Here is a 25656-nt window from a genome sequence, read left to right as displayed (position 1 = left end):
CTTCAATCTGTTATCCACTGTAGTATTACATTTTCTTTTTTATATGATTATTTTATGTACTATTAATTGCCTTCAGTGTAAAGTGTACAAATACATATAATTCAGTTGTTGAGATGAAAACAGTCATTTAGAGTGGTTTGATATGAAATAGTTCATTGTGGAGAAACTTATTGACCAGTGGTGAAATGTCCAAAATGACCAGTGAACCCACACTTCTGAGTTTGTATATGTAACACTGATAATCATAAAGTTATGAATCTAAAAAAAAAAAGTTTTCTTTGGGGATAGTCTTGCCTTGTAGTGAAAAGCACATACACGAAGGCAATTGAATGTGGTTTACATAAATAAAAGCAAATGGAAAACTAAAGAGTGAAAAACAGATAAAACAGATAAAAATCTTAGAAAACATAATTAAAAGAAAGTATAAGGTATATAAAGTAGAATTAAAGCATAAAAAGGAATTAAACAAATGACTTAAGTGTTATTAAAATTAGATTATTAAAGGTAAATTGCAGTAAGAATGAAGTAGAAGTCTTTGAGCTCAGTCTTAGGCACATGAAAAGAGAAATGCTTTTAACCTGGGCTTAAATATTGCTACATTTGTGGTACATCTTAGGTCTGGCAGTTTGTTCCAGTTGTATCAGCATAACAGCTAAATGCTGTCTGCATTTAGCATGTTTAGTTTGGACTCTGGGCTCCACTAGCTGACCTGAGCTCAAAAACCTATCTCAAAACTGTCTTAACTATCGCAAAACATCATCATCGTCATCAGGCAGCATATTTGTGTCCATTTTTACTTTCTGTGAGGGGCTTTTAGAGGCGTTAAAATATTCAGACGTCTGGTTCCTATCACCACCACTATGAACAATTCTGACTGTTAAGTGTCTCTAAAATGGAGTATTTCACATCAAAACGCTCTGAATGACTTTGTTTACATCTTAACCATTTAATTATGCAGAAATTTTGAAAAATCAATGAATTCCTTTTTTAACCTTTTAAACTCCTTGAGACCACCGGTGGTTCCAAAACGCACTTCAACATATTCTTCATAACTTTCATATTTCATAAGCTACATTCAAAAGGTGGGTGTCATATGAGAGCTGTAACTGTCTTCTTTCCAGTTAAATAGATGGGTGATGTAATTTTAAACCCTTATAATAAAAGAAGCTGAACTCACAATTTGTTTTACCTACTGAAAGTTGACCCATTTTTCCACAAATCTGGGCTATAAACTATGAACAGATGGTGTCTCTTCAGTGATCTGCTCTGTAAAAATTTTTTTCATAAAAAAATACAGAGCGTCTAAGATGTTTGGCTTTCAGCAGTAAATTGTAAGCAGTATGTGAATGATCATAAAACACATGTTCTGTTAATTTAAGGGGAACGTTTACAAACAATAAATAAATAAAATAAAATAAAAATTTACATTTCCCCACAAAAACTCCACAGCAGAAGAGCACACAGGCCCTCCTTCCCCGAAACAGAGGTTGAAATGTGAACTCCTGCGGGCTGATGTGAATAAACGCCCTCATTGCCCAAAACCAGGATCAGTTGTGACAGAAAAATTTCCCTCACAGATCCACGGAATCCACCTCCACTCCGGGACTCTCCTTCAAATCTCACTTTCTCTTCTCTTTTCTCTTTAATACGAGCGTTTCTCTTTTAATCAGCGCCCATCTCTCGCTCTTCTGATTGGCTGGATCTGCCTCCGCTCTCCTCTGATTGGCTGGTCCGCTCCCGCTTGTGCGTACGGAGCGCGCGCTTCACCTCGCTCAGCAGTTATTCTCTGGAGCTCGAGAGAGGCGCGAGCGGCTCTCACTTTTCATTCGGATTCTATCAGCCTTTGACGAGGAGCGCGCGGTCTCCTGTTCCCGCGCTGTTCTCCCAGACTTTAGCTCGGCTTGAGACGCGGAACGATTTGTGCTGAAACGCGTTTGGAGTTTGTTTTTGTTTTTTTACTTCGACTCTGAGAGGAAATAAGAGGAAGAATCGCTTTTCAGGAGAGACACCTCTGAGGTGAGATTCAGCTCGCTGCTCCCACTGACTGGAACAGGTGTCGCTTCGCTTTGTGTCATTTTATTACTTTAAAGTGTTTTATAATATAATGTGCTGCTGTCTTAGTGTGAATAATAAGTGTGTCAAGAGGCCAGACGAGATTATAGGCTGTGAATGAAGCCTTGTAATCTGCTGCACTGCGTTTTCTGAGAGCCTTGGTGTTCAGGTTGATTCTGTTATCCGTATCATGTTGATTTTCACATCTATGTGATGCAGCACCACATCATAGACAACGACATGGCTGACTGTTTGGCATTTTAAGTTAAAAGCTGAAGCTTTTGAGCAGCTGGAGAAATACGATTGCCAGTGATTAAGAACATCCAAAAATACTTAGTATTTAAATGCTCCTTCTTTTAGTGAGGCTGATGTCATACACGTTTTATGAACATTATAAAGTGAATCTGATTGCAAAATGTGTTGTGGGGTCACTGTTGACTGTAGATTATATGCAGAGTACTAGTATATGTGTTGTTACATGTGTGTGGTGGGAATGGGGGAAATAAATACCCTCTTGTTAATTGTTAAGAGTATTATCCCCTGGCTTTGTCTACAGCCCAGTGTGGCATTAGTATTGGGAGCTATTTTTATCTACTACTATGCTAAGTGGATTCCCCTTTCATGAGAGAGTCCACAGCCATTCACATTAATCTGTAGTAGCTTCACATCAGCTGCCTTGCAGGACGGTTGATCCATTAGCTGACCTAAAAGTTAATTGAAGCCACACATAAGACACGTCAGTGCATTGAATGCCTGGTTTACTGCTGTTTTTTTCTTTAAAATGGACTTTGGCCCACTGTGAGCTTAGACCCTCTAATACCACTCTACCAGGTGAAAGGTTTTTCTGCTATGCTAATGCAGTGCCTGCTAAGGCTTCTTTTCCAGCATGACACACTTCAGTAGTATCAGTAAAACAACACCTTCCCTGCCCCCAAGAAACATGGACTCACGTTTGTTTTCAAACAGTGTGGGGACTTCAGGTCATGCGTTGGTCACAAATGTGTTTTATATATATATATATATATACATATATATATATATATATATATATATATACTTGCGAGGACCTGTATGTAATAAGAATTTTCTCAGTCTAACATTAAACCTAACTGTAACCTTAACCTCAGTAACCAAAAAGAAATTACTTTTATTTTTTAACAGTGAAGCAAATGATCATTTTGCTGGTCCTGACACTGTAGGTTAGTCCTGTTTTTTCTTACAAAGCCAGGGCATATTTGTCCTGAAAATGTATGAGAACAATTTCACCTGACCATGGCCCAGTACTAACCAACTTAAAAAGAAAAATTTAGATAGGATGTCATATGCTATTGTCGTTGAACATTCAGAATAGACATTGTTTAAAATGACAAACACCCGTATTCTCATAGACTAGAGATGGTGAAACACCACCTTTTTCTCATTCGATACTGATACTGAAACAGATGCCAATACCAATACAGTATTTTTTCTACAAAACGTTCTAAGCTTTAAAATTAGCAAGTTTTTAATTGATGCAGTTCACCTTAAATGAACATCTAAAAGTAGGCTGTCATGCTCAAACTAATCAAGCACTGTACTACCCCACAGAAAGAAATACGGAAACATCATGTCACATAATATGAGTGTGTGCTATTCCAGGATAGATTTGTCATAGGATTGGAACATAATAATTCCTTTTTCCCTCTGATATCCAGTCTGGAATTTTCTGCTCATATCGGTCTAATATCGATACTGATATGCCGTCTCTATCCCAGACCCTTTGCCTCGTTTGTGCTCCTTAATATGATATGGTTATTACCACTGCTGACGTGACATGTTGTTGCCTCAGTAATCCAGTAGTAGTATTGTAGTAGGCTGGGTCTGTTTTTACTCTTCCACATCTTGTGGCAAGCTGAGATTCCTCAGGGTTAAAGTACTGTAAACAAGGAGGAGCTATGTTTGCTTAGTTCCTTCTGAGCGCCTTTCAGCACCAGCTTTGGTGCAGCCTCTCCCAGAGAAGTGTGGGAATAATTTCCTTCTTCCTGTCATCATGGTCATTTGTTGTCCTCCCTCTCGCCCCTAACTGACCCTCACAGCTAGTCGTTAGCACCTCATGGCCAGGGCGTATGCCTTTAACTCAGAAACCTTTTTTTAATTGAGCAAGTGGCCACCACACCTTAAGGTGGAGATAGGAATGCCACAACAGGACTGGCGCCACCACACGGCTGTTTCACTGAGCTGGTCTTAGGATCTGTGAATTAATTTGTGCTGACATTAGCTCTCTACTAACATAAGGCATTCAGCGGATCTATGTGTTGCTGGTGTCAAAATACAGGCAGATGTAGCTTACTTGGTTATCTTGTCAAGTTTAGAGAAGTGTCAATTTCCATGGTGCAAGTAGTTCCCCGTTTCAGAGAAAGTCCCTTTTCACGTCAGTTATGACCACAGCAGTCACAGGAAAGATGATCAACATGTGATTGTGACCTAAATTTCCAGTTTTGAAACTGTCCATATATAGCATCTTAAGCCATATATAGCTGGCACAAACTCCCAGTTAAAAACAGTGACACTTTGACATGTGGTACTTGACACCTGTGACCAAAAAAACAAACATGTTCAGATGGCCCGCTTGTAATCAGCTCCAGCTTTGTTTTATACTTTTATAGGATTAGCTTGCACTGCAGCTGGCACTTCGCAGTGGGCCTAAAGAAAAGGCTTTGACAGCTTGTGCTAGCGGAGAGATGCAGTCACATTTGCATTGTGTCCTCAGGGCTTGGGCCTGGCCTTCCACACTGTGGGCCTAACCATTGTCCCAGCAGTCCTATGGACAGATGCACAGGAGATTCTGCATGTTGGCCACTGGCCAAGCTGTGGAGCATGGTGGTGGCACTCAACAAAATAGTAACAAAATGGTGGCAACTGTGTTCAAGCATCTCTTCCAAGAGATGATGCTTAAATACACTAATTCTGTTCACCAGTAGTTAGGCTAGTTCTAGTTGTTGCATCTCACTTTTGTGGTTCAGATCCAAATGTGGCTTCAACAAAAGTCAGTTTTTTCACTGAAAGTGCAACACTCGTGAAGGCTGCACGCGCACTTTGTTCTTTGACAGTATTAGCGATGATACGACACGCTCTTGACATTGATTATTCCGGCACTCCCTTCATCTCATTGACGTACTGGGGTGGTAGAACACATGCTGCAACAGATGCGTGCGGGGGGTGCAGTGCTGACTTTCAGTCCCCAATTTTAATGCTAATTTCTTATGAGAAAAAAAGAGAAGACGGGTGTGTATACAACTCCTGGAAACCCCTCCCCCTCCACTGCACACCCCTGTCCGACCCTGGCGCTCAGACGCCTGCAGCTAAATGCCGGCCTGAATAGGCAGGCGGCCATTGGGACTGCTGATTGTTTGCAGGTCCCTGGGCGCCCCGTGCCGGGACTGTGAATGCTTCTATTGAGTGGCCCATGTGTCTTCCTGAGGCGCTCTCCATCGACTCCAGGAATCTGGCCGTTCTCATAAAGCATCACTGTGAGGTGGCACAGCAGCTCATGCTGGCACGTTGGTGCTAGCCTGTATGGTCAGGTGGTACAATGAACTGCGGGCTCTGTACAGTACACATAACATTTTTGACTCTGGGAGCGCCTGAGGCATGAGCTTGGAAGGGGCAGATAGAGGGTGGTATGGGAATGAGTATGGGAAAAGAGCAAAATAGCGCTTGGTTTCTTATCACCCCTGGCTAGCACTGACATCGTCACAGGACTCCAATGCTGTGCCAGTACACGTTTTCATGTTTTTGCAAAGAATCAGTCTTTTCAGAAGATCCATTTCTCATAGGTCAACACGTTTTGTTCGTGTCAAGTCTACAGTAAATGGGCGCTCTGTGTTGTGTTGCCACGTGAGTTTGGAGCTTGGCAAAGCTTATTTTGTTCTTAAGGCACTATAAGGGCTGTTATGCCAGCAGTTCATGCAGTGGTGTTGTGGTATTACCATGGATTAGAAATTGTGTATGTGTTTGCGATCATGTGCACTATCCTCATGGCTGACATGCCTATAGAGTAGAGATTAAGTGAAATGTGTAGCAGGCGCAATCAGGAGGGGTGTTTGCACATCAAGATTAATCGCACAGGATATGTCCCCATGGGTAGCCCCGTGAAGAAGAGTAATTTTCCACTCAACTTCCCATAATGATTTCGGGGACCTTGAGTTTTACACAAAAGTAAACAAAATCTTCGCATATCAAGGTGAAGGACTGCCATTAACATAACGCCCCATGCACCACTCTCTGTTGTGATTTTTGATTGTGTTTTAGTTGATATGAAGCTTTTGGGGGTCCTTTTTCTAATTATATCCTGCTTGTCATTCAACAGGACAAGATGCCTCAAACGCCACCATTTCCAGGGATGTTTGCGTCCAGTGGCTATAACAAGAACCTGTACCAGACAAAAGAGGAGGACTTTGGGGGCCTGTATTACCATGACGACAACCTCGTGTCAGGGTCTCTGGAGGCCCTCATTCAGCACTTAGTCCCCACCGTGGCCTACTACCCTGATGTGAGGACACATTTCTTATATTTTCTTAGGAACTGCAAAATACTCTGTATAGCCCATCAAGCTTAATTATATTTCCATGCATTAGCCTTAATGTACTGTGGCCAAGTAAGATGTTATTTAAATTACTGCTTAATTAATTCCATTTCCCTTTCAATCAACAGAGGACATACATCTTCACCTTCTTGCTCAGTTCACGTCTCTTCATCCACCCCTATGAACTCATGTCCAAAGTGTGCCACTTTTGCATGGACCATCAGAGACTCAGCGACCCTCAGGCAGACAAGGTAAGTCAGTATGCATGATCACAATTTAACCTTAAATTTTGTTGTAGAATGATGAGGGTTGTCTTTAATTTAGTATTCAAAGTCAGTTTCTGCTATTCTCATCTGTAGGTGAGAATCAGGAAAATTGCCCCTAAGATCTTGCAGCTGCTGACAGAGTGGACAGAGACATTTCCCTATGACTTCCGGGATGAGAGGATGATGAGGAGTCTGAAAGAGCTCACACATCGGCTGAGCACTGGGGATGAGGTGAGTGTTCTTTCTTCAAATATTCTCTGTTTAAGGGTTTGAGTGGAACAAGCAAAATGCTTTTGATAGTAGTAGCTTGGAAGTGTAAGGAAGAGTTTAAGGTCTCTTTTTCTCTTCCATCTTAAAGTGTCAAAACCATGAGTGTTATATTGTGTCTTATTTATCACCAACACCCTGAGGATAACAGTACCTTAAAAAAGCTAAAGTGTGCCTTCTATACCAGTCAACTAGTGGAGGTGTTGCTTACAACACATGGGTGTAAAGCAAAAGTCAGTTCTTGGGGGATGGGGGAGAGATTTCTCCAGTCCCAAAGCAGTTTGTCGAGCCTGACAAGTGGAGGGAGAAGAAAGCTCTATTGTTCGGCTGCTTTTGTCTCCCCTGGTGCTCTTCCACAGGCTGCATTTAAATAGTTCCATTAGCGCTGACTCGAATGTCACTGGCTTAGCGTTTATTTTCCCAGAAGGGGATTTTTCCATGGAGGAAAAGAAAGAGGGTCATCATGGCATCGTTTATGTTTTTTGCCCATCCTTGCTTGCACTTTTTGCAGTTTTTAAACGCCACATAAATTACACTCGACAGGCATTAAACTACCTTGAATAGGGCTGTGATTGGGATTTTCTTTTCCAGTCCGTGTCACAGGTGTACTCTCCTCCATTACGCCTATGCCCTCTTGACTGCTGTAGCTGAGGCAGTCAGTCCCACATGAACAGGGTTGAAGTAGCCAGCTCTCAATGTTCTGTACTCAAATATCCCAGATGGGCCCTTTTTTCCACTCTTCACTTAGCTGAACAGTTATTTCCCTCAACAGTGAGGAAGCTTGATTTTGTGCAGAGAGATTGAATGAAAAATAGATTTACCAAAGTCTGCTGCAGTGGTCTCATGCAGGTTTAAAGCATTAGCGTAACAACTAGCAGCAGGGGGCTAGTTAGGGAAGACAGTTGAAGATGAAGGACACGCATCCATCAGTTCAGAGTGAATGAAGCTTCTGGAAGCAAAAAGAAAAAAAAGCTTTCAGCCTCCTGTGACTCATCTAATAAGTGGATGTGTGATGATTGATCTAGTTCTTCCTGACCTGGAAGATCAATGACTTTCTGTTTTTGCCCTGTTGTTTACACTCTCAATAAAGAGAAAGAGGGTTAGTGATGAGCACTGGTTATTTAATGGATGGAGCACATGCACAGAAAAGCGCGCATTGTTTTGGGTCAAGTGGCCTTTTTATGCTTTTGCAGGCTGCACCTGTGGCTAATCAATGTTCCAATCGAAAATGAGCTAAACATTTTTTTGACTGCTGTATTTCTGTTTGTAGCCTAAGCAAGATAAGTATAATCTCTTCATTGTACTGTAAGTCATTTCTGTCTGGCAGATCTATATCTGTGACCAAGCAGACATGGTACTGTCTGTTAGGCTGAAGAATGCATTCATTCACACAATACATCAATGCTATGTCTGTGTCACCCATTGCTGTGCACTGTCTGGTGTTTTCTGCTCTGTGAACTCTATTTACCCTTAAATAGCATTAGCTAAGCTTCCTTTTACAGCAGGTTACTGGTGCTAGACTTGACTGCAGTCAGATGTGCATAATAGACAATGTATTTAGAGCTAGGCATGAGTACGCTCGAGGTCACCGTGGAACATTTCTAACTCTTCAGGGCTAGAGGTCCAGCAGAACAAGGGCATTCTTGGTACAAATTGCAATTACAGCCGTTATCCTGAATGTAGGCAGCCAGCAGTAACCAAAAAATTTACACTGTGTGGCAGTACAACTGTTTTTTGGACAGTGAGCCTAGAATAGACGCTGTAACATCTGCCTCCAGACCGCAGTGTGGTCTTCAGGTCCTCGGTCTGCTGAGACTGTCATTATGGATGTGGTCATCTATATAGGGAAGGCAGAGCCCACTGTAACTGAGTCCTGTGATCTAGGCCTAACCGGTAGGTTCAGTGCACATTTGGTCGCCTTTTGCACGGCCCATGTTTACGCGAGGGCAGAGCAAGTTCTAGAGAGTCTTCACCCTTTGGCTGGGTTTGTTGCTTGCACCAAAGAAGGCTGAACTCAGAGCTCAAACTGAGGTGCTACCACGAGACCGGCTGTCACGTACACCCATGCCAGGGTTAAAGCATGGGGCTTGGACAGAAGCAGCTTTCTTTCTGCAAACAAGCAAGCAAGGAGCCTTCCTGCTGCTTTAAAATGTCAGCCAGTTATCTCCATGAATTGTTTCTAAAAATAATCACCCCATCCTCTATTTGTGGTGGAGACAGAAGCTACTCCATATGGTGGCCCTCAAAGAGGCAACTATTAAGAACATCTTTGATCTTTTGCATGTTGGCCTTATCTGTGCAGAGGGAACTGTAACAAGCAGGCTACTTAAATAATTAGGTGATTTCAGGTGATATATTTTTTGTTTTTTTATCTTATATGTTGAATAAATTTACTCCCACACCTGTTTTTTCTCATCTTGTCAAACTAATTGCAATGTGAGAATTAGCACATTTGATATTGACAAAATACTACAATTGTGATTATATATTGTCTTGTGATAACATCTTGCAATATATGAAAAATGCACTGGTTAATAAATAATGTGATGATTGTCCTGCTTCATTTGAACTAAAATAATACTTTTTATTGGATCACATATACTTTGATACATTAAAACACCCACTGAAATCTGTAACTGTGACTCGTAAAGATGGTAACGGCATATGGTAAAAAACTGGTTAGAGGGGTTATTTGCATATTACAGTGTTCTCAGATATTTAGCTAATATTGTAATTAGATTATGTTAAGAATACAAGCTCCTGAGGGGCGGTGCTATTCATTATTGCCTCTGGGCTCTTGGGTCACAGAGAGGCTGTTACGTCTCCTGTGTCATTACCAGCTCATCGTTAGATTGACGGATGGGCTACCTTTCAATTTCCCATGTGCCTGGCCAGCCTTTTTTGCTTCTCACATCCATCACTAGAATTGTTTGAAGAACAAACTCGAGACTGCGGTTGTGATCCATTCCAAGAATCAGATTCCCTTAGATTTACCCTTGGCCTGTCAGTCTTAACAAATGCACATGGCTGAATAAGTGAAACTAGTTCAGAGAGCGCATTTACAGAACCTACTTCATCAAGCCTATAGGCAGTCTAAACTTGGCAGCCAGGGCAGACAGACAGGATGTGGATATTTGAGGGGCCCCTTCCCGTACCTCTTTAACTGGAGTCAATGTTGAGAAATGGGCCATAGCCGCTGCTGTCCGTGCTGTTATGCAACTGCATTCTGAACCGTGTCAAGCTCTTGTTAGATAACAAGAACTGGTGGACAGAGTTATGAGAGTGGGTGGCCTGCTGGACCCAGGGTTCTGTTAGTAGGTCTTTCAAGGGACATCCATGGAGAGTGCTGCTCTTTCATAACACTGTAGGAACTCTTTACGTAACCCACTGTAGACTCCATTTTGGACCCTGTCAGCAGAACTTTCAGTCCTTTTACCCGGCAGTGCTGACCAATCAAGTGAAATGGCTTTTCTCCTCTCATTTTACGCCTGAAAATCTTTTGCTGTGTACGCTGCTGTTACTGCCTGTCTTAAGCGAAAGTGTTGCATCATCAGATGTTTGCAGGAAGAATATTTGTTGATTTTCCTCATCTTTCTTATCTTAGCAGGCCACATCCACATCAGTATTTTTCCTGTTAATTATTCCGCTGTAATGGCCTGTGCTGAAAGCTACTATGGTTGTAAATCCTGTTGCAAGCTCAGCACTGATGTCTCCTGTCTTCTTTCTTTTTTTCTCTTTGCTTTTTGTCCATAGCTGTATCGCAAAACGGTGCAGCAGATGACACAGGCTCTGATCCGTAAACTCACCACGCTAAGTCAGTACGAAGAAGCCCTGGCGAAGATCAACTCCACAGTGACGGACAGGCTAACAGTTCTGAAAACCAAGCCTCAGTCCATCCAGAGAGACATCCTGACCATCTGTAGTGACCCCTTCACCCTGGCCCAACAGCTCACCCACATTGAACTGGTGAGATTTTTTCACAGTTTACACACCACCCTTTGTTACTCTGCCTTGTCTGAACAGTGATGTTTGAAAAATCGACTTTTAGGCGCCGATAAAGTGTGTTTGGTGGCCTTATTGATTTTGTTATTTAGATTGACGATAATGTGTTCAAGGTGACCAGTGAAAGCAGTTGATTTGTGATGTGCACAGAAACGTTAACTTTTTTCTTCCTGTTTGTTTTTCAGGAGAGACTAAGTTACATAGGACCTGAGGAATTCGTCCAGGCGTTTGTTCAGAAAGACCCTCTAGACAATGAAAAGGTAATATTTTTCTGTAAAAGATAAACCAAAATTGGTTGAAAGAATGAGATTTGTTTTTATTTGACTCTTGGACTGCAAGTACTATACCCAGACAAATCAATAAGAACAGTAGTTATGTTAGGCTGGGGTCAGTGCAGTGTCACCTTTTTCACACAGGGAACCTCACACATTCCAGCCACCCATCCATCACAATCAAAAATTCTCTTCAAAACAGTGTCCTTGTGGCTGTGCCTTAGCATAAAAAGATCAGAAAATTCACTCAGGCCTACCACGTTGTCTGAGAATGCTCAATAATGTTCGGCTGCTAGGCAACGGCCTGTGGCATGGCATGTTGCTGCGTTTTCTCCTTTGTCTTCGTGGCGGTTTCTTTAAAGTCCTCATCCTCAGGCATGCCTCCGTGAGGTTGTCCATCAAGTAGAGAGATCAGGCAAGACTGGCCTTTGTGTTAGGGGAGAGCTTGGTCAGTCCAAAAGAATGCAAGGAATGAAAGGGAGAAAGAAACCCAAGCTTTTAGACAGAGCATCTACATGAATAGACAATGGTCACTACCCACAGAGAGTAGTGGGTTTATCTCAGTGGCTGTGGCTTTGATTGAGTGTTTTTGTGTTTGATAAACCATGTACGTTCTTTTTTGAAGTCTCTGTTGAGGCGCTGGTCATTCGAGTTATCTAGAGCAGTTACTTAAATGACCATAACTGCTAAATGATGTTTTACGTTGAATAGAAACCACCATGATATAAGTATCCTGACTTATTTGTCTATTTACTCCAATTAGCTTGATCAGAAAAAAGATTAGTTCAAGATGGAATGACAAGGCTGAAGGAAATACATTGGACTACATATTTGCTGGGCTGTACAGCTGTCTGTATTTTTTACCGTAGACACTGAAAGCTGTGTTGGTAATCTGTCAAAAAATGTCTCTGCAGAGCTGTTTTAGTGATCACAAGAAAGCCAGCAACCTGGAGGCGTATGTGGAGTGGTTCAACAGACTCAGCTACCTGGTAGCCACTGAGATCTGCATGGTGAGTGCCTTTTATTATGACAGAACAACTCTCCTCTTCAATTACCTGGACAATTACGCCATTACACCCGTCATAATAAGGTGTAATTACAAAGTACAAAAGCGTCAAAGCAACTATACATTTTGTACAGGCCTCAGGGAATGGTCCTCTAATGGCTTGTAATTAACATATAGGGAATAACTTGTTATGTGGTGAGGTTTTGTTCAGTTTTTTCCAGTAAATAGTGTTTATAATTGAGACTTATTGCTTTTCTTTTTTAAACCATACAGCCAGTGAAGAAAAAGCATCGAGCCAGAGTCATTGAGTTTTTCATCGATGTGGCGCGGGAGTGCTTCAACATTGGCAACTTCAACTCTCTCATGGCTATCATTTGTAAGTGCTTTAATTTTCCTCTCAGCTATGTGCTCCTGCTTCTATACCCAGAGAAAGCCTTTTGTTGCCCACAAATCTGTTTGATTAATACAAGTTGCTGTTCAGTGGGATTGTTTATAATTTTCTAATCCATACTCTGCCACCCACAACATAAGAATGTCGAACTGTTGCAGACTGAATGATTTTTCTGTGAATGATTTAGCAGCATGTTTCTTTGTTACAAGTAATAAGTTTTGGGAGGGGAAGCTGGATTTGGCATGACACATGAGTCTGTACAACCCTTTAAACTATTAAATTTGGTGTGCCAGCTAAGCATATAGTAATTACTGCATAATAAGTCTTAATTTAGGCTTTTTAACGGGTTAACAATAACACTGCATGAACAGATATGAGACATTTAGACAGATATTGGCTCTCAAAGAATGCCTCTGACATCACAGTTTAACAGGGTAATATGTTTGAGTAACACTGCATAAGAGAATAATAAGCTTATTGATAATTAACGGCTATTATTATAATAACTGAAGTGATCCATGACATCTATATGAAAACATATTTGCTCCCTCCGACGTTTACACCCTAGTCCTGCATACTGTTATTTAGTCCTCATGTGCTGGGCTGCTCCCATGCATCAGGCGGTGTGGGGGGTTATGCGGGTGGACAGGCAAGGGAGGTGGCAGCTGCACCGGCGTGAGGGAGCCGCCGCCTGCAGGCAGATGGTCAGAGCTGACCAACTCGATAGATGAGAGGGAAAGCCTGAGCAAGAGAGGAAGGAGAGAGAAGGGGGGTGGAGGGGGGTGGAACCAGCTGTCCCTTCCCTGGTCATTCCCTGGAGGCGAAAACCCGACAGCCTGGGGCTCTTATACAAGCGCTCTGTCCCTGGAGATGCAGGGCAAATATTAAAGTTGCCACGAGAGAACAAACAAGTCATGGGAAAGGTTGAGTGCCACCGGGCCACGTTTGCTTGGAGGCTAGGACATTGTGTTGGGTGAATGGGGCATGAATTAGCACGTGTCCCTGGCTAGAACATCATTCGCACTATTGTTACAGTTAGTGGTGTCTCAGAAGACATCAGAGCCGTACACCTGTCAGCACTGAAATGGCTTTCTTTTGTAGAGCTTCTTTATCTGTTTGTAGATGGTATCAGCGTTTGTCTGGGATGGTATCGCTGCCTTTGTGCATTGTTATAGAGAAAAAAGGGCATTGTTGCTATTTTGAATAAACAGCTTATCGCCACTGCCGTAATAAAACTTCATTTTGTTCATGTTTAATTCTTTTCTGTTGTTTGAAAATGACAGCTGCCTTTTAAGTTGTGTTAATATTTAATGATTAATGGACCACTTGGAATGGCTCAAAGGTATTTGAACTAAAGTCTGATTACATTATCAGACATTAAGTTAAAAACCTGTTTTCCTTCTCCTTCATCCTTTGCCTTTTGAAGATACAAGGTTTCCTTTCATCACATTCTTCAGCTGTTAGACCACATTTTCTGAGTGTAGCAAAGAGATAAATTACCCAAAATAACATTTCAGAATGTTCAATTCTAAATAATATATGGACATTTTTTTCTTTTTTTGCTCTTGTTTGTTACCACACCCTGAACAGAAAACTAAACACACCCCATATGAGAGTCAGGATAGAATCTACAGATAGTAGATTATCCACAACCATTGTCACTCAGCCATCAGATAACACCTACTGAATGATTCTTGTTTTGGTCATCACTAGAGGGATCAGTGCGGCAAAGGGAGTTTGATCAGATACCCTGAACAGTCCAGTGACCTCATTGCTTCGCTACTGCTGACCCCACCCCATTATAGAGGCTCAATGCCATATGCCAACCATACTGTTAGAGAGAAGTGATGCGCCCACTAATGCTATTGTTCCTGCAGACTCATGGGCCTAGTGCCTGAGAAACTGCAGCTGCAGCAGGAAGTGGGAGTTGGTTGTTGTCCTCTGCTGACCTGTGTTTGTGTGTCCTTCACAGCTGGCATGAACATGAGTCCGGTGTCACGGCTAAAGAAGACTTGGGGCAAAGTCAAAACGGCCAAGTTTGACATTCTAGAGGTATGTAGTGTTTTCATTAGTATTTCTTGCATTTTTGTTTCTTGTTCAACAGATTTCCCATTTGTTGTTTTCATGTCAGTAATGCTGGTGGGTGGATGTGAGTCATTACTGAGGGAGATTAGAATGTGTAGGAGCACTTGGGATAATACGTGTGGGAAATAATAGTGAAACAACAATGGCAAACCGCTGAAGATGTGGCGCAACAGCACTTTAAGCACATGGAATTGACGCTGTGCAAGTGGCCTGTTAGTTGGCCATTATTCTAGTGAGTCATACATGCATGGTTGCTCAGCCCCCGACAATATGAAGACCCATTCATTCCAATTAAACCCTCTGTGGGCTGGAATTACCGCTCTTGTGCCATTATCATTCTGAAATACAGTAATCCAGCCTTTGAGTGGGCTTGAAAATGTTTATAAAACAGCCAGGCAAGGCTTTAAGTCATAAAAGGTCATAAAAGTCATTTAAGACTTTTCCTTTGATTCTTTCCAGACACTGTGTATTTACTGTCTAGAAATGGTCTTATCTAAGGTTTTGCTTTGTCTTTAGACTGGCAAAGGCAATGAGCTGGATAATTGACTAGTGAAAAGTAAACCTCTCTCCCCTCCCTCTTTCACCCCTTCCCAACCACAGGGTTCTTCCTAAGTCTGTGGAGCTTTTTAGCATTTTGATGTGCAAATAGAGTTTCCGATAGAAGATTTGAGGGAGTTGCCGCCTTATGCTCTGCATGCTCTCAAATCACACAGCATTGTACCTTAGCTGCGGTAAACAGTCGACAGTAAAAAAGAGTATTCTCCCTTTCTCCACACACTCTGAGATCTAAGGGTTTGGAGATTAAAGGGCTTAGGCGGCCCCTCGTCTTACCCGCCAAAACCTCGAGAGTCAAAGCTGCAGGTGTTGCCCACAAATCTTCAGAGGAAGTTTCTTTTTTTTGTTTCACATGGAGGTCACTCCTGTAGCTTTATAGAGGTCTTGTCCTGACCCTGTACCCAATTTCACGGCCTATCTGGTGTTACAGTAGGGTGCATTGGATGGATATCTGATAAAGGTGGGTTGAAAAGCCTTGTCCTGGGGACATGAGGCTTCATACAGAAGAAGGATCTTCTTACTTGGTTCCCATGCAAGAAAGTCCCTTTCTGAATTGTAATGAGGATGACTTGTTTTGCCTTTGGTTAAGTCAGTGCTTGTGACTGTAACATAAGTTTTTTTGATAATGAGAACATCTGGAATAGGTTCATGAAGATAATCCCTCAGGTTACTTTTGTATAAACTCTGTGCTCTACTATTTTGTCTCTCTTCAGCACCAAATGGACCCTTCCAGCAATTTCTACAACTACAGAACAGCACTACGTGGGGCCACCCAAAGATCTATTACTGCTCATAGCAGCAGAGAGAAGGTATGTCTGCTCTAAATGTCTAGAATGTGCTCACTGTACTGGTCTTTCTTGTTTCTGTAAGCCTTTCTCATTTGGCCTTTGTTCAACTGTGCCTTGTCGCACGAACTTTACATAATTGTGTTCTTAATCTAGTTTTGTTTGAGCGTGTTTGTGAAAACAGCTTTTGAAGTGTTTGACGCAAAACTGGGCACTGTTAAAACATTCAACCGGTAAACAGAATCGCTTCTGAAGTGATAAGAGTTGATTACAGTGACACTGAGGAAGATCATATCACCAGTCTGCTCTTTCAACCAGCTAGAAAATGATGACTCTGGTGGGATCATAGACACTATGAAAAGTCTTTAACTCAGATAGTTTAAAATGTTGCCCTCAGAGGTCCTCATGTTTATCAGTGCTATCAAGAACGTCTGCTGTCAGCTTTGGTCAAGAAAGTTATGTAATGAGGCTAAGAGCGGACGGGCCGAGCCTTAAATGGGTCAGCCTTGAGTGGGCGAGACGTCAGAAGGGGACGTGCTGCTTCCTCCGCAAAATACGTTCTGTTCTCTTTTGGAGAAACATGGCAGTAGGCCAAACTCCCAGAATGTTCCTACGTTCTCTGCTCGCGAGTGACCCAAGCCAGTGGGCTCAAGACCAGCCTTAGTTATCTAGCCTTTTGTATGACCACTCAACATAGCAGACGTGCTTGTTCAGAATACACTGTGTTCTGTCAGCTTGACGTCTTGACTCTTTTTGTCACTTTTTTCTTACTTTCTGAGGGAAAACGCTAACCTCATGTGAGGATGCTTTGGGAAGACATCCACTTTCTCTGACTTTCGGGGTCATGAGACGGAATGTTCCCAAGCAACTCTGGAATGTTCAACTCTTCTACCCTATTCAGTGGGTGTGGGGGGTGTTTGTTGACAGAGTTCTCCCAACATCGTTGAGTTATTTTTTTCCCTCCTCGCCGTAGTGACGACTCAGAAACTTTGTTTTCCCCAAATCAAGTTTGTTTTGGTTTTGGTTATTGCTGTCACTCCAGGGATGCACAGGAACAAAAATAAATCATAATAAATCTGTTTTTGTGTCTCAGAACCAGAAATTTCACATTTTTCATTAAGTTCTACTAGGAATTGGCTTTTAGTTCGAAGTTTGTTTTAAGTTCTCTTAGTAATTGAACTAAACTTACACTTCAGTTTCTCTGATTTGCCTTAAGCACTAAGCAAGTGATTATTTCATTTAAAATTTGGATTTTTTTCACACCCTGTCTCTTTGTGTTTTAAGTTCGGCAGTTTTTACTCTGGAGGGTGGCTGTTGTTTCTGTTCTTTTCTGTATACACAGGCGTCATAGCATGTCTATTTAGGGAGGGCATTGTTTTGCATTTTGCTCTGTCACAGGGCTTAGCTCAGGTGTTGCGTGACAGCTGAGCTCTTTGTCTCAGATACAAAGTGACACCAGCCTCCTCCTCACGTCAGTCACTTCAATTGCATACTAATGTGGTAGATCCTGTTGTGCTTTTTATGTAGTGTGTTAGAGGTTAATTAAGCCGCCTTGTAATTCTCACCTGTACCTTACACTATCCAGCGTGACCTCAGAGGTTAATTTGACAGCAGAGGAATCACTTGCTTCGCTTCTACTGTGCTTTTGCAAATCATTGCCATTATGAGAAACTTCTAAATAACGTAGTTTTTCTCTGGTTATTAATTTTTTACACCATTGAGAAACAAAAGCTGCCATTTGCAATGTACAAACATTTCATGATGAATATAAGCAACCTTTCCGTTTTTCTTTTACATTAACCAATGTTGATGTCTTTCTTCTTCTTTTCTAAACGTAAAGCTTCATAGCAACAAAATACTGCCTGCATGTTTATAGACTTGCCTAGTAACAAGTATAACTTCCTCAAAGATCGTCATAACTCACTCACTTGTCTTTTTCTCTTTCAGATTGTCATTCCATTCTTCAGCCTCTTAATCAAAGACATTTACTTCCTCAATGAAGGATGTGCCAACCGGCTCCCGAATGGACACGTCAATTTTGAGGTACTCTTTTTTTTTCCATTTCCTTTTTATTTGTTAACATAAGTGGAAACAACTGCTATCTATTTTTAACTGTTGCATAACAGTACAGAAAAACATTGATTTCGCATAGCAACTGCCACATGAACAATGCACATATGGGTCAGGGCTGCACAATCTAAGCTGCAATACAACAAAGTCATAAAGAATGAGGAAGTTTCAAGTGCTGAGATTGAGCTTTCTTCTTTCACTGTCTGCAGAATAGTGAAAAAGGAACTGACATCTAATATGCAGTTGGTTTTGTTATTTTGTTTTGCAGAAATTCTGGGAGTTGGCCAAGCAGGTGAGGGAGTTCATGACCTGGAAGAAGGTGGAGTGCCCCTTTGAGAAGGACCGCAAGATTCTGCAGTACCTCCTGACTGCTCCTGTCTTCAGTGAGGACGGTAAGCCCTTTAATGAGTGCATGGTCAATCAAGTAATTGACAGGAGCTAGCAAGATTAATTTTGATTGTTGCCACAAAGTTGTGTCTTGGTAATCAATGAAACAATACTGAGTGTCATTGGCAACTTAATGTGTTTATGAATATGCAGCTGAGCAAAGGTATAGGCCAAAAGTATGGAAAGCAGTGACTTTTACAGTTATATATTATACAATGAAGTCAACCAAGATATGTTTATTGACATCTAGATTAAGCAAAGAAGTTTCTCCTAGATATTCCATTGGTTACCAGGAACAAAACTAATGAAAAATCAGTTAGGGATGCACAATGATATCAGAATCATATTAGTGTCAGATTTGCTTAAAAAAAAATATCCGCATCAGACAGAAGTTTAGATTTGACCAGTATTTCAAAACAATATTTGATGACATACTTATTATATTACAGAAGAGCAGAATGGTTAGATGCTGGGCTATTACACTAATATTTGTAACCCTATAGCAATAAATATTATATTTCTCCATGCTATTCCAGATGAATCTAGTGACAATTTCATTTACAGTTTATAAATGTCTCAACCCTGTCAAGCCCCTGTAGATTAATCTGACCATTGTGACTTGAGGCCAACACATTTCACCTGCTGGCAACAGACACACCTCAAACTTGTGTAGCGTCTGTACATCACAGACACACGCTGCCCTCGGGCCCCATCATGTCATTTCTCATGACACAAACCTGATAGGAGTTGCGCAATTTGAGAACACAGTGCCAAAAACACAAGTACGTAGTATTCTCGGATTACCTCAAACGCAAAGAATTCCCTAACGTGAGAAAGGCGAGACAGAAATGAGTCAAAAACAAAACAAGGGCATGAGTAAAAGCCTTGTGACACATCCTCCTCTCTCTTATCTCCCGACAGCTCTGTATCTGGCGTCCTACGAGAGCGAGGGACCGGAGAACAACATGGAGAAGGACAGATGGAAATCTCTCAGGTGTGTGTGAGTGTGTTTGAGTGTGAGTATGTGAGCTCTCATTCGTCACAGCTGTACAACTGCCTGTGATTGACAGCTTTCGTGTGTTATCTAGGTCAGACTTGTGTCTGTGGGATGAAATAAAGTCTGGTGTTGGTGAACAAGAGGAATAGGCCACTTTTGGATTTTTGTTGCTCGGCTGGCTGAAAGATTTGCTGATGTAGGAACTGGTTGAATGCCAGAGTGCAAATGCCCTTTTTTTTAGTTTTTAATAAGCTTAGTGGGTTTAACACAAAATGACCTCATGTTTTTAGGCTAGATGTACAAAATAAAGTGGAAATACAACTTTTTTTCATTGTACTTTATTATTTCCCCCTGAGGTTCACTTTTGTATAGTTTTATGTATCAAAACAGTCAAAACTTTATTTTTACATGACCATTTTCCAACTTGTCCTAAAGGGGAATTCCACAGAGTTTTCCAAAATTCTGTATAATTAAACAGTTAAGATGTAAACAAAGTCAATCAGAGTGCTTTGATGTAAAACGCTCCATTCTAGAGAAACTTACAGTCAGAATTGTTCACAGTGTGGTGAACCCAACAGTAAAAAGTAACGCCTCAAACATGTCTGTCAGAGAAAGTTATCACATGAAATGGTTCCAGATATGCCTAAGATACTGTTTTATGATAGTTCTGAGATAAGATTTTAGCATAAAATGTTTTGTTTTAAATCCATTCATGGCAGAGAGGTACATGCAGGGTGTTCCTCAATAGTTCCTCAATATTTTTTCCCCCTGCAGATTTATAACTATTTTGCCATTGTCAACATTACATATAAAAACTCAGAAGACACATGTAGGGTCATATATTAGGTTCGTTTTGGATAGTAAAAAAAATATTTACTCTCTATATTTGTGTTGAAGACATTGCAACCCCTGGTTCCTATCACCACCACTGTAAAGAAAGCATTTTTTTTGCAGATACATACAAATGTTCTGATTGGCTGTTCCGTGTTGTGCCTCTTTCAAAAAGTGGTCCAGGCAGAAAAACTTTTTATAGCTTGAGTGTGAATGTAGTGAACAGGTGGATATATGTGAATATGTTGTTTTTTGTGGCATCACAAAAACAGTGAAAAAATGGGATTGTTTTTGCAGCTTTGTATCCATAGAGTGTGTAAACAGTAAACAATACATTTTTAGACAATGTTTATTTCATTTATGCGGGAAGAACTTCAGTAAAAGGATTTCATTCAAAGTCAAGTAGCCATAGAAGTATTTGCCTTCTTAACGTTAGTGTTTTTATTTTTGTACATGCGGCTCTGTTCATGAAAGTAGAAGATATCCCTTGTTTGACACAGACTGTGTTTAACGTTAAAGCTTGAGTACAAACAGAAGGGACCACCACCATATTGAAAAGAGGGAGCGTGGAACAGTGATAATGTTAGCAATAGATGACTAAACACAACCCCTCCTCACAGCCTGGCAAGGGCTGAGTACACTTGGCTGTCCACTTAGTCACGTTTCCCGACAGCCATCCAACCCAGAGAGAGAGCGAGTGAGAAAAAGTGAGAGAGAGAGAGCGATAAAGCGAGTGGGCTGATGGAGAAAGGCGTTTTCCCCACTGCGACAGGATCTGTCACATCACCAGATTTTGTGCGGATCAGCAGAACGTGCTCCAGCCTCGGCCGGAGCGTGACTGTCAATGCTTTAGTGAGAGGAAATTAACTCTCTAGTGACCAGTGTAGACAAGAACCGGGAAACGGCAGGTCAGCTGATGTGTTGGAATCAGAATGGGTTTATTGGCCAAGTACGCTTGCATGTAAGAGGAATTTGCCTTTGTGAAATGGGCGCTAACTTAAATGAACTGAATAATACAGAATAAATAAATAATACATATGCACAAATGTAGTCACAATATTTTCATATTCTCAGCATATAATCTAAATGCATTTAAAACAGTATACACTATATATCCAAAATGTATCCAGACACTCCTTCAAATGCGAATTCAGCTACTTTAAGATGCACCTTGCTGACACCCACTTGTTCGTTTGCGCTCACACAGCTTGTATATTCTCCATAGAAAATGATTGCCAATAGAATGGAAGAGAATAGAATTGGAGCAGCCACACATGAGCCTAAGGTTGCCATGCCCAGTGCCAAATGTTGACTAGAGCAGTATAAAGCCCCCCCAGCATTGGGCTGTGGAGCAGTGGAACTGCATTCTCTGATGCTCTTGTGGCTGAATGCAGTCAAATCCTCACAGCTTTGTTCCAGCATCTATTATAAAGCCCTAGCAGAAGATTAGATGTTGTTACTGCAACAAAGGGGGGGCGAACTCCCTGTATATCCTAGATTAAAGAAGAAACCCTGGATGAGCAGGTGTCTACAAACTTTTGGTGTAGGTCTAGTGTGGGTCAGGTGTGAAATGACTATAAGAAGTACAAATGTGCAAGTATTCTTCAAGTATGCAGCTGCGTGTTGCACATATAAAACTTCCAACAATAGGACATGATAAACGTGCCATGTGGTGTTACTGAAGTGCTGAATTGGTTTTTGTTGCAGGTCATTAGAGTCAGATTCAGACCTTTTGAATTTTATTGTTATTTCCTTCTCATGGACCATCTTTGACTGTACCTACTGTAATTTCTAGATTATAATAGCTGTACTTCTGCTCTATTTTGCAGGTCTTCTTTGCTGAACAGAACATAATCCCATTGAAGAAACCAAGTGAATGAAGTGATGCTTCTGGCATGCCAGCTGTGACCCCTTTTTGTCCCCTCAGAAAGTGAGAAGTAACCCTGTTTTTGAAGGGAAATGACAATCTCTACTTTGCTGGAAATTATTGTTTCCTCTTTTTTTGGAGCGTCTGAGAGAGGAGCACCTTTCTACAAGACGATGACCTTCTGGCCCACATACTGGATATTTCAGAGCAGCTTTTTCATCTCTTTGTAAAGACTTTGTACGCTTATTTTCTTTAAAAAAAGAGACTTAGTTTGATTGGAGAGAAACAATGCAGTGTTGTTTATGCTCCTTGGCTGCAGTCGTCTTATGATTCCTCGAGAGGGATCCAGACGTTCTTGATGCAAATAGTCTCCTGACATTTTCAGACCATGTTTTCTCCTCTTCGCAGACAGCACGAGTTCGCTGCTGGTTGGCCAACTCTGTGTGAATCAGTTTAAAAACAAACAAAAAACATATATTGAAACCAGCATTGTGTACTGGCTACCAGTACTGTACAGCATTAATTTAAGTACAGATATATTTTGTCCTTATTTTTTCTGGTTGTATTTGTTGCTGTTGTTTTTTTTTATACATATGAGATGTGTGTAAAGTGTTTGTCTTACATGTGTGAGTGACCGTCAAGCGTGGACGAGAGAGGCTCGTCGAGTTTTGCTGAATGCACTGGGTGCATCTGAGAATAAAAATGTCATTTCCAATTGTGTTTATCACCTGTTTTGTGATATTCATTTTTACCTTTTGTCCTTACCTTCAGAGCTCTTACCATATTCATATGGACTGTTGAAGGCACCACATTCCCTGTAAACAGTGTTATAATAGAAACACCATTTCCACTCTATGAAGTAGATACAGTACACGTTTGAAGTGATTAAGGCCACTGGAACACATTGCTGTCCTGTCCATCTTTTTACTGTCCATCCAAGTTACTTCTACAATGATGTTGTGTTGCCCCCTGGTGGTTAAACCAAGAATTAATAAATGACCAGAGTGAACTATAGTTCAGGTATATAATGGCTTGGTACACAAATACATGAAGGTTTGCCATATCTAGAAGATTGAACATGGAGGTTGATTAATGTTATTATTATTACTATTATCATTATTATTATTGTCTTTATAATATATTTTTCATGTCCCTGCCTAAAAGCCTGTGTTGTGTCATTTATTTTGAAGTATTTGGTGATATGGTGTTCATTTTTTTGGTATATTATTTTGCACTAGTTACATAAAATATTTTATAGTTACGAGATGTTGCCCTAAACTAATATTTTATATTTATAAAGCTTTGTATGAGACTAAATTTCAGGGTACTGGCGCACAATATGAAGTTAATGATGAAGACTGACTGATGTCTAGTTTGCCCTGTTTTTCTTTTGCTTACACAAAGTTTTCCACAGAAGCTCATCATGGTTTACGCTGTAAATACCAAGTGGTTTTTCTTCACTGTGTAGATTGGTATGTATTTTTGACTGTCCTGATGGATTAGAGAGCCTCTGGAATAGTTGTGGTATAGGACAAAACACAATTCAATAAAAGAACACTTGTGTAAATATGCTTTTTTGGGTGTGATTAATTGCTATTTTTGTTGAACAGTTCATGCAGTTTGTCATGTGTCATTTAAACACAGAAAAATAATAGTTTAGTCTGCAAAGTTTGACCTTTGACAATGATTGAAAGATGATTCATAAGTGCAAGTTGGTCGTTGCAGTCTGGTGATGAGTTTACAAAAGAAAATATCATTGACTCATTATCTGTGTATGAGGTATTGATGTTTTATAGCTCATGTGTTACAGAACACAGAAACAGCCTCTACCACATCTATAAAAATGACAGTACTGTGAAAAGTCAAGATACCACCTTTCTTTTATTTCAGTTCGGTTATTGATTTTCCAGGAGTTGTTTATCATGGGATTAGATACATGATAATCCACTTGTATAAGGAAAACAAGTGAAAAAAACATAACAGTACAAAAACAGTACTTAAAGCTTCTATCTTGGTGAGATTACTGTCCACTTTTGCTTTAAATCTGAACAAAAATTGTTTCTGTACATCCTTCCACTGTGAGAAGACAGTTCAATGCTAAGAGTGTCAAAGCCTCAAGAAGCCTTAATGAGAAAATAGATTAAAAAAAGAAAAAAAAACAACAAAGCAAATGCTGATGTTCTTAGATTAATGAACTGGCCACCCCAGAGTCCAGATCTCACCAATACTGAATGTGTTTGGAATTACTTCAACCTTGAGAAGCAGAAAATGCAACCAACTTCTAAGACTGAACTTTGGAGGTGTGAAAAAACATCCCTGCAGATTTTGAAAAACAGAAAGCAAGTGTCCTGAAAAGAAAGGACGTTGTAATGAAGACTAAGAGTGGACACACTACATACTGTAAAAGCTGCTATTTATTTGTGGAGGCATGTTTGTAGTTATCTGTTGGACGTATGTTTTTGGCTTTTTGTAATAACATAATTGTCGATAAGTGAAATAAAGGAAAGGTAGTTTATGGCTTATACACCCGTATGTTTCATATTTTAGCTTTACTTCAGAGAGATCAGGTGCTTTTGGTTTTGCTCTTGGCTCCACCTGCTGGATGATTCTAAGCATAACACCTCTGTTTCGTGGAGACTGATTGAGCTCAGGTGTAATGAATTACTGAAGGCTGTCAGCCTGACAGATCAGATGGGGAGGAGAGGGGTGTGCGTGTTTGTGGTGGGTGGCGAGTGTTTTGGGGTCTCTCACCTTCTCTTCCTTAGAACTGAATGAGTTAAGAGAAGGAGGTGTATGTGTGTAGATCTGTCTGCAGTGAAGGGAAGGAATCTGCTCTACCTCACTTTCATTCGCTGTTTCTGAGAGATGGTGAAGGTCTAATGTGTGCTAAATTGATTTGGTGTTGAGGTTGTTTTGGCTGTTTCTGCTCGGGTAAAAGTGTATTAGAATTCAGTGCTGCACAGCAGGGTTTCTAAACCTATGGTCCGCGGACCACCAGTGGGCCGTGAAGCACCCTCTAGTGGTCCGCAGGCCTGAACTCAGAGTGAGGCAGTAATTCGTACTGGGCTGGTAACGGCGCTGTAGGTCATAAAAACATAAGTGGGAAAAGATTAACTTAATAATTAAAAGATATATAAATTAACCGTTTTCACATTATAACCAATATAAATATTAATAGAGACGTACAAATAAAAACGTCGCAGCCGTGGACTAATTAAACGTCATCAGTCTGAGATGGGCGCGCGATGCAGACCGCGAG

General features: G+C 40.9%; 1 protein-coding gene across 1 annotated transcript; it reads left to right on the top strand.

Moving 5' to 3' along the window:
* The first annotated feature begins 1788 nt into the window (after positions 1–1788).
* rasgef1ba (RasGEF domain family, member 1Ba) lies at positions 1789–23964 on the top strand. The gene is made up of 14 exons (XM_036598420.1): positions 1789–2016; positions 6401–6583; positions 6745–6867; positions 6976–7113; positions 10903–11115; positions 11337–11411; positions 12338–12433; positions 12703–12805; positions 14793–14872; positions 16174–16269; positions 18193–18288; positions 18584–18707; positions 19624–19696; positions 22360–23964. The coding sequence occupies exons 2-14, from the start codon at positions 6407–6409 to the stop codon at positions 22382–22384; spliced, it is 1419 nt and encodes a 472-aa protein (XP_036454313.1). The 5' UTR covers positions 1789–2016; positions 6401–6406; the 3' UTR covers positions 22385–23964.
* Positions 23965–25656: the final 1692 nt, after the last annotated feature.

The sequence above is a fragment of the Colossoma macropomum genome, unplaced genomic scaffold (genome assembly GCF_904425465.1).
Source record: "Colossoma macropomum unplaced genomic scaffold, Colossoma_macropomum, whole genome shotgun sequence".
Classification (NCBI taxonomy): Eukaryota; Metazoa; Chordata; class Actinopteri; order Characiformes; family Serrasalmidae; genus Colossoma; species Colossoma macropomum.
This window is presented reverse-complemented; position numbering and strand designations above follow the sequence as displayed.

What these genes read in the sequence shown, in the direction of transcription:
- rasgef1ba (XM_036598420.1), top strand. Translation starts at nt 6,407, where the DNA reads ATGCCTCAAACGCCACCATTTCCAGGGATGTTTGCGTCCAGTGGCTAT. An exon ending in ACCCTCTAGACAATGAAAAG is followed by an intron (nt 11,412 to 12,337) that starts GTAATATTTTTC and finishes ATGTCTCTGCAG; the next exon opens with AGCTGTTTTAGTGATCACAA. An exon ending in ATGGACACGTCAATTTTGAG is followed by an intron (nt 18,289 to 18,583) that starts GTACTCTTTTTT and finishes TTTGTTTTGCAG; the next exon opens with AAATTCTGGGAGTTGGCCAA.